Source organism: Chenopodium album, chromosome 26 (genome assembly GCF_948465745.1).
Source record: "Chenopodium album chromosome 26, dcCheAlbu1.1, whole genome shotgun sequence".
Classification (NCBI taxonomy): Eukaryota; Viridiplantae; Streptophyta; class Magnoliopsida; order Caryophyllales; family Amaranthaceae; genus Chenopodium; species Chenopodium album.
This window is the reverse complement of record NC_137859.1, coordinates 1,646,488-1,655,811: the sequence shown is the minus strand read 5'-3', so window position 1 is coordinate 1,655,811 and position 9,324 is coordinate 1,646,488. Positions and strand designations below refer to the sequence as shown.

General features: G+C 34.3%; 1 protein-coding gene across 1 annotated transcript; it reads left to right on the top strand.

The window, feature by feature from the left end:
- Window positions 1–2,689: 2,689 nt before the first annotated feature.
- LOC145618701 (putative respiratory burst oxidase homolog protein H) lies at window positions 2,690–7,310 on the top strand. The gene is made up of 14 exons (XM_081673481.1): window positions 2,690–3,389; window positions 3,592–3,754; window positions 3,861–3,909; window positions 4,017–4,130; window positions 4,242–5,048; window positions 5,153–5,248; window positions 5,326–5,441; window positions 5,537–5,639; window positions 5,790–5,881; window positions 6,041–6,197; window positions 6,300–6,416; window positions 6,532–6,660; window positions 6,750–6,828; window positions 7,068–7,310. Exons 1-14 carry the CDS (start codon window positions 2,978–2,980, stop codon window positions 7,175–7,177), a joined length of 2,544 nt encoding a protein of 847 aa, XP_081529607.1. The 5' UTR covers window positions 2,690–2,977; the 3' UTR covers window positions 7,178–7,310.
- Window positions 7,311–9,324: the final 2,014 nt, after the last annotated feature.

Sequence of the window (9,324 nt, the reverse complement as noted above, 5' to 3'; positions counted from 1 at the left end):
TATTTTCATAAATGTCCGTGGTAAGTTTGAGCTCACGAAATCATTGCAAGTTGTGAATTGGTTAATTGATTGTTTTAAGGCAAATTGGATGGTTCTACCCACCCAATTAGACTCCCGGAGGGTGTTAGGGAGCATGGTAAAAATTTGGGCGATTTTTATTTTCGGGCGAAAAAATGTCAAAAAATTCCAAAATTGAAGGCTATTATCCATTCTTTTTGACAAAATTTTGAGATTACGAGGCCCGGTGGCGGAAAGTCTTGAGACCCTAAGGGATACTTCTTATAGGTCATATAATGCCGTTTGGAACAATATATGACCATTATATGATGTCATTAATGTTCGTGGTAGGCTTGAGCTCACGAAATCGGTGCAAGTTATGAACTGGTAAATTGACCGTTTTAAGTCAAATTGGATGGTTTCACCCACCCAATTGGATTCCCGGGAGAGTGTTAAGGACCATGGTAAAAATTTGGGCAATTTTTATTTATGGACGAAAAAAAGTCAAAAAAAATTGAAGGCTATTATCCAGGCTTTTTGAAAATTTTTTGAGGTTACCGGGTCTGGTGACGAAAAGTCTTGAGACCCTAGGGGATATATCTTAAAGTCATATAATACCGTTCGGAACAATATATGACCATTATATAACGTCATAAATATCCATGGTAGGCTTGAGCTCACGAAATCGGTGCAAGTTCTGAACGGGTAAATTGACCGTTTTAAGGCAAATTGGATGGTTCCACCTACCCAATTGGACTCACGGAAGGTGTTAGGGACCATGGTAAACATCTCAATAATTTTTGTTTCCGGGTCAAAATAAGTGGAAAATTGTCTAAAATTAAAGGTTATAATGCACTATTTCGGATCAATTTTTGATATTTTTTCGAAAAATGAACTTAATGTGTAGGATGAGTCCTGGGGTCTTATAAAGATTCTTGAAACCATAAGACACACATAAAGATATCCATAAATTACCAATAATGAATTTTGACTCTATTTTTAAATTCATGAAATGGTACTGAGTGTTTCAAGTTATAACGTTTAATAATTGGGCTACAGTAATTCAATGATTGATACAAGTTTAAAGTTCAATAAAATGGTAGTGATTAACATTATGGAAGATGAATTATGGTTTCAAACTAACTTCTGTAATCTAAGAGAACTCCCCACACATTCACTTTATTTTTGCAAAATTATCTTAAAATTGACCCCAAAATGTGGATTATAGCCTTTATATTTGGACATTTTTTTTAACTTTTATGGGTCCTGAAAACAAAGAGGTTGGGGTGCTTCCCTTGAATCTCACGAAACCTCTGAAGACCATTTCGGTGATTAAGAAGACCTTACACTTTGCCTTTAAACTGTCAATTTAAATAGCTATGTATCTAATCCCTCCCCTACCATCAATAACACCTAGTGTCATTCATAATTTCATAAATGGTTCTATCCTAGACTTTATTTATAAATCTATTGGAAGACCTGTTATGAATTCTAACCGACTTTTATGACCCTAATTCTAAGCAAACAGATTGTGTACTATCTTATGGACAAGTACAATAGCTCAATATAAAAAAAAAAAAAAAAAAAGAAAAAAAGGAAGCTTTGAACCATTTGTGTCAAACGTCATTACCTCATGCTCATAATTCAATAACAACAAGCTTAAAAAAAAAAAAAAAAGACTTCCACAGATCACAAACCAAGAGGACAATATACAATCTAAAAATTAATATAAAATTACAGAAAACATTAAAAAAAATAAGAAGTAGAAGATGAAAACAAGAAAAATTTAGTGGAGAACCTCAATTAGAGAACGTGCCTACAACTCACCATTATTATGAGTACCAACCATTAATTTGTTTGAATTAAGTTGATTGTTAGACCACATACTAATTAATTCTGAAACTTCTGCTTTCTTTCCATTATTATTTTCTGTGATTTTTTGTTTGTTTCTTCCATCATCACTCTTTTTAATTCCCACAATTTCGTGAAATAACATTTTAATTTACTAACAAAAATTTGACATTTGCTCTAGTCGGTTAATTTTTTATACATAGATCATATGTGTATCAAATTAAATAATTAATTAACAATCAAGCCAAAATTTCGGCTAATTATCATCTAATTATTGGCTTGGACTAACTTATTCATTCGTTTTTTTAACTTTGATGGTTGTTGTATCTTGGTGAACTGTTTTATTTGACTAGCTTGATTTAAAATGCTCATTATCAATCACTTTGTACAATTAATCAATAAATGAGTTTTTTTTTTTTTTTTTTTTGAAACACCAATAAATGAGTTTTAATTAGTTATCAAATTGCTTTGTCCATCATTGATGCGAAAATCCTCATATTATTTGACGATGACTCATTAATTTTTTTTACTCTTTATATTATTGGTTTTACTTCTTCGTGACCTACTTGTCCCACTTTTACAATATAATACTCGTATTACTTACCTCATAGTGATAAAATAATTTTAAAAATAATATATATCATTAAAAAACGAAGGGAGAATGGCGTAAAAGTGCCACGACCAGGACTAGAAAAAACCTAGCATGTTTTATGGGATCTAAATTCAAAACTACAATGTGATGCGTCACCAAGCTCTTGCATGAACGAGAAGTAACAAGAGAGAGTGGACTTAAGATGAACAAACAAAAATGTTGCACCCCCTTTATATTATAAATCTATAATTAGATAATCAAACTAACTGTTTTAACTGTACCACTTGTATGTCATCGGCTCTCTTGCCTCTCTCATTGACCTCCCTCCATTTCTTTCTCTCTCCAAAATTGTTCATACAATTAATCAAATATAAATAAATTTATTTCATTGAAAAAAAAAACCCCAAAAATCAGAAACCCAAAACCCTTTTAAAAGATCTCTGTCCCCTTTAAATTTCCCTCCTCCTGAATTAATATTTTCATTGGGGAATTTCATCGAACAGGAGGAGGGCATTGCTGGGTTGATTCGATTTTCAGATGACCAACAACAATCACAAAGAAGGTGATTCCACAAAATGGATTCTTGATAGCGTTGAAATTGATCAAATTACAGAAACACCCAGAAATGAAAGCAGCAGTAGTAGCAGTAATATTAATAGCAATAACAATAACAATGCTCTGAAAAGTCCAAGAGGAGTGAATTTTAGTAGGATTGGCAGCAATGCCAGGAAAAGATTTGGGATACTTGGAAATGGTAATAATGCCAATAATGCAGCTCAACCTAAGATGGGTAGAATGCGATCAACTGCTGCTAGAGGGTTGCAGAGTTTAAGATTTCTCGATGGCGCCGCCGGAAAAGATGGTGATGCTTGGAAGCCTGTTGAGAAGAGATTTAAGACAAATGCTGTTAATGGAAGAGTTCCCAGGGATAAATTCAGTGCTGTCATTGGTAAATGTTGCTGATTTTTTCAAGTTTTAAGTTTTTTGGGTGTTTGACTTTGTGTTTGTGTTTGTGTTTTTGTGTGTGTTTGTTTATGAAATGCTGTTATTATGATTGAGTTGAATTGAATTTGTTTTTTGTTTGTTTGGATTGTGAAAGATTTGTTTTGAGTTGATTTTGTTTGATTTTTATTTTTTTGGGGGGAAAAAAGGAATGGGAAATTCAAAAGAATTTGCAGGGGAATTGTATGATACATTAGCTAGGAGAAGGAATTTGGATGCATCAAATGGAATTACAATGGATGAAATGAGAATGTTTTGGGAAGATATGACTAGTCAAGATATTGATGCTCGTTTGCAGATCTTCTTTGACATGTAAGCTGATTATTTATGTGTTTGATCATCTCTGTTTTTCTCTGTTTTGCCCTGTTTTTGCTTCCTAGAATAAAGGTCAAATCTTGATGGATTTTGGTGTTTGTAGGTGTGACAAGAATGGGGATGGGAAACTATCGGAGGACGAGGTTCGCGAGGTAATTAAGTTTGATGGTTCTCTAAAGGTTTTTGATGATGAAGTTAGATGTGCTATGTATTTGCTTAGAATTTACTTGAAGAAGTTCCTTTTTTTTTTTTGCATTAGGTTTTAGTGTTGAGTGCCTCAGCTAATCAGCTAAATAAACTCAAGTCACAAGCAGGAAATTACGCGGCTTTGATCATGGAAGAACTAGATCCGGATCACCAAGGATATATAGAGGTTAGTAATTCTTGCATATCATATATCAGAAGAATTATTTGCAGCCCATTTATGTCGCCTCATTGCTTTATGTTTTTTAGCTTCTTATGCTGAGCTATTGTTAATATACAGTTATGGCAACTTGAAACTTTGCTAAGAGGAATGGTGACTTCTACCGATGAAGGGACTAAGTTTAAGAGGAGCCAAACATTAACAAAAACCATGATCCCCAAAATGTTCAGGAATCCAATATCGAAAACTGTGAATAGCACAAAAGAATTTATCTTGGATAATGGGAAGAGAATTTGGGCAGTTGGGCTATGGCTAACCATAAATGCGTGCCTCTTCTATTATAAGTTCAATTATTATGAGAAGCATGCCGCCTTTCCAGTCATGGGTTATTGTGTCTGTGTTGCAAAGGGTGCTGCTGAGACTCTCAAATTCAATATGGCTCTCATCTTGCTTCCTGTTTGTAGAAGAACACTTACCCGGTTAAGGTCAACATTTCTTAGTAGAATATTTCCTTTTGATGATAATATAAATTTTCACAAGATGGTTGCTGCTGGGATTACAATTGGGACTTTTTTGCATGTTTTGATGCACTTGAGTTGTGATTTTCCAAGGCTCATTTTGTGTCCGAAAAACAAATTTATGATGTGGCTCGGTCCAAACTTTAACTTCAAGCAGCCAAATTTTCTTGATCTGGTAAGTAGTATACCAGGGATGACTGGTATCATCATGATCCTTCTTATGGCTTTTGCCTTCACACTAGCAACACACTCTTTTAGAAGGAATGTTATCAAGTTGCCGTGGCCATTCCTTCATTTGGCTGGGTTCAATGCCTTCTGGTATGCACATCACCTGCTGTTTGTTGTCTATATTCTCTTGATTGTTCACGGGTATTTCCTGTTTCTCACCAAGGAGTGGTTCAATAAAACGGTATGCATTTATAATTATCTTTTGTATCTATCATCAGATGCATAATCCTTTCATCAATATTTTGTACACTATGATAATTTTTTTTCTTCTGAAAATCATTGCAGACATGGATGTATCTTCTGTTCCCAGTTTTGCTCTATGCTAGTGAGAGAACATTGACATCCATCCATGACCACAACCATCATGTTAACATCCTAAAGGTCTCGAAACAATTGTCTTTAATATTTTAGCTGAAACTAGGGAAACTTTGGTTTAGTCTTACCATTACAGTTTGCAGGCTGTCGTATATGAAGGAAATGTCCTGGCATTATATATGAGCAAACCACCTAATTTTAAGTACAAGAGTGGGATGTACTTGTTCGTCAAGTGTCCAGATATCTCAAGCTTTGAATGGTAACTTAACAACCTGCTACTTTGCATCAATGTTATGAAAAGATCCTTAAAAAGGTGGTTTTAACTTTATGTATTGTTCTTCCTGTTTCTAACAGGCATCCCTTCTCTATTACTTCTGCACCTGGTGATGCCTATCTGAGTGTACATATTAGAGCCTTGGGAGACTGGACTAATGCACTTCGGGATAGATTTGCGAAGGTAACATCCATTTCTTGCACCTGGAACCATAGGTTTGGTAGAATTGAGTTCAAGTGTTTTTTTTCAATAAAATTTTCTTATTGTTGGTTGGGTGGAATGTGTGAATTTCATTTGGTATCTTACATTCTATGCCATTGCAATGAAATGCAGACCTGTGAACCTCCAGCAAGCCGTCCTGCAAAAGGGAGGCTCATGAGAATGGAAACCAAACAAATGAATGATTTCGATATACAACCACCAAGGTGAGAGCATAGCCTTCAGAATCATATTTTGATATATGTCTGCAGGACACTCTCCAGTGCATTTGCAAATTATCAATAAACTTGAACAGTATAGCATCTCAGGGTCATACAGGAGATTATATCATTCTGAAATCAATCCAAAATCTCATTCTATTGCAGTTTTCCACACATAATCATCAAAGGCCCATATGGAGCTCCAGCACAGAATTACAAAAAGTATGATATTCTTTTGCTCATTGGACTCGGTATTGGAGCAACTCCCTTCATCAGCATCCTCAAGGATCTCTTAAATAACTTGAAAGAAAGCAGTTCAGAGGTAACAAACCTGATTAATTTAAGCTGCACATTGTCGATTCTTTGCACACTTTTGTGAGATTTTCTAAAATCTGTTTGATTTGGTATTTTGAAACAAATGCAGGATATAGAAAGCAAAAAGGGGCCTCAAAGAGCGTATTTCTATTGGTCTACAAGAGAACAAGCCTCCTTTGATTGGTTCAAGGGGGTCATGGATGATATTGCAGAATATGATACTGATGTGGGTATTATTAGACCATGAAACCATATTCATTACCTGGTCACATGTATATATTATGTATAAGTATTGACTAATTAACCACATTTCTTGCATTTACTGTGATTATGATTTACAGAACGTGATAGAAATGCATAACTACTTGACTAGTGTGTATGAAGAAGGTGATGCTCGATCAGCACTTATTCAAATGGTGCAGTCATTGCAGCATGCTAAGAATGGAGTCGATGTGGTGTCTGAAAGCCGGGTATATATAACTTCTGTCATCAATACAGATTGATTTTCTTATTATTGATTACTCTGCAAGCTGCCGCGTCTAACATGAATTATGCACAGATAAGAACACATTTTGCAAGACCTAACTGGAGGAAGGTGTTTACACAACTAGCTGCCTCACACGAATCACAGAGAATAGGTAAAAAAAAAAAAAAAGAGTTCACCATCTGAAAACATAGAATTTCTTTTTAAGACCTGTAAAATATTTTCTTTTTAAGACCTGTAAAATATCATAGGCAGTTTATAAATTTTGTTCATAAGATTTCAGAAGTTTCTTGTATGATGTATAGTAAGTTGTATAATGAACACATATAGTAAGTACTGATTTTATTGTGCTGGACTACTAATGCTGAAATTTGTTGCATGATTATACTGCAGGTGTTTTCTACTGTGGAAGTCCGAATCTGACAAAACTGCTGAGGCAACTGTGCCAAGAATTCAGCCTTAGCAGTACCACCCGCTTCCATTTCCACAAAGAGAACTTTTAGGTGTAGCATAGATTTTGCTGGTGGTAAATCCAGTCTTGTAGATTATGTTGCATCTTATGTTAGAATGAGTTTTGGCCTGTTTTCTTTTCTTTTCTTTCCCACTCTTTGCTTATACACATACTTGTATTTACTAACAAGAGTAACAAAAACCAAGCTTTAATTTGTTTTGTTCGGGCCGGGATAGCTGGTAGATCTTGATACTAACAATATGAGCTATGCTTGATTTTTGCAATATTTAAGGCGTCATCGGTTAAGGGTTCATATCTGCTCTTGCGTCAAAAAAAATAAATAAATAAATAAATAAAAAAAAATAACGAACCTATGTTAGAACCATTTGGAGGATTAAAACAATAGGGAATGAATATTTTTTCTAGACACGTAATGTTGCTTTTCTAATAGTTTATTATCGCATCTCTACCAAACAATAGAGTTAACACCATAAAACTTTTGAGATAAGTGACCAACTGATTTAGGTTGTTCAACTATATATCTCTTCAACGATCGTAGCTTTGATGAAAAAATACTAAAGTAAAAGTAATACATAATCATGTTAAAGTGGAGAAAGACGAGGAGAAAACGGCTTAACCTTTTGCATTGATAATAATCACATATATATACATAATAAACGCGGGTCTGGGCCGCACCCGCAAACCAAGAGAGAGAGTTCACTTCACAAGTCTAAGGAGGTTCCATCCCAAAACCATATGGCGATAGGAGTAGCCCTTTAGCCTTATAAAGTGATTAACTCTCTCATTTTAAACCAATGTGGGACACTTACATGTGGTGATACACATCAACACTACCCCTCACATGTAAGGTCCCTTTTTTTTTTTTTTTTTTTTTTTTTAAACTCGAGGATCACTTGATCCAATTTAACTTGGCCCAGAATACTTAATGCCATTAAAGGTCCCAAACCATGGGCCTGGCAATATACTCAAGCCATTAAAGATCCCAAACCGTGGGCCTAGCTCTGATACCATGTTAAAGTGGAAAAAGATGTGGAGAAAACGGTTTAACCTTTTGCATTGATAATAATTACATATACGAAATATATAACTTGCCTAAATCTCCTAACCAATATTAACCTAAATACAATATTAACCTAAATAACCCAACCAAACTCTAATAAAACACATTTTAGAAATATAAATAAAATCAATTGCATGCATTTGTTATTGTTGAATGGGTAAGCTATGTTATAACAATGGATTGCTGTTTTGTCCCATGCATAATTTCCAGCGTTATTTCGTTGTCAAGTCTCTTCCAAAAGCCTGTTGTTTTTGAGCTAAATTTCCCCTTGTCTTCTGACTAACTTATCGATCTTTCTATTATTTGTCAGCTACATATAAAGTTTATAAAGAGGGATTATAAGAATTTTTTTTTTTTTTTTAAAAAAAGGAAAGAAAAAGAAAAAAAAATATAATTATATAAACCCTAATAAAAGTAACTGGTCACATATTATTACATACTCATATTAATTATATCCACTGAATAGTCATTAGTCAACTCTTATCACTGAAAACTCTAAAATAGGAAATGTAACATTTAATCAAAAGTACTAATACTAAAGACTTTTAAGACCTTAGCCATGTTTCTCTCTAACCCTTGTTAATTTGACAAATGCATGCATGCACGCACATGCCATGTGAGTACATACATACAAATATAGGAAAGAGCTAGACAGTAATACACAAAATTAAAAAAAAATAATTTAATAAAAAAAAAATGTTACCACTAGTGTAATCTGGAATTAGCTATCACATCGCCAGCTTAAAATACATCATCAAACATGACCATTAATTCCGAACTAATACATTGGTGTATGTTGGTTCTAAAGTTAATAATTTTTAAGTGATCATACAATAGAAAGATTGTCCTTGAGAGAGGACTTGTCTTTTATAGGAAAGAGCTCCAAGGTTTTGAGGGGTCTTCTAGAGGAATGTTCATCATCATCATCATCATGGTCGTCATGATTACCATGATGATTATAATCTCCTGATCTCATCGCCATCATCATCCAATCATCATGATCATGATTTGTTATCATTGGCTTCATTATTTCCTTTGCATTTTCCCTTCCATACTTTGCATTATCCGAAGTCTGCATATTCCAAGTTGTGTATGTATTCGCCATCCGTGGGACTACT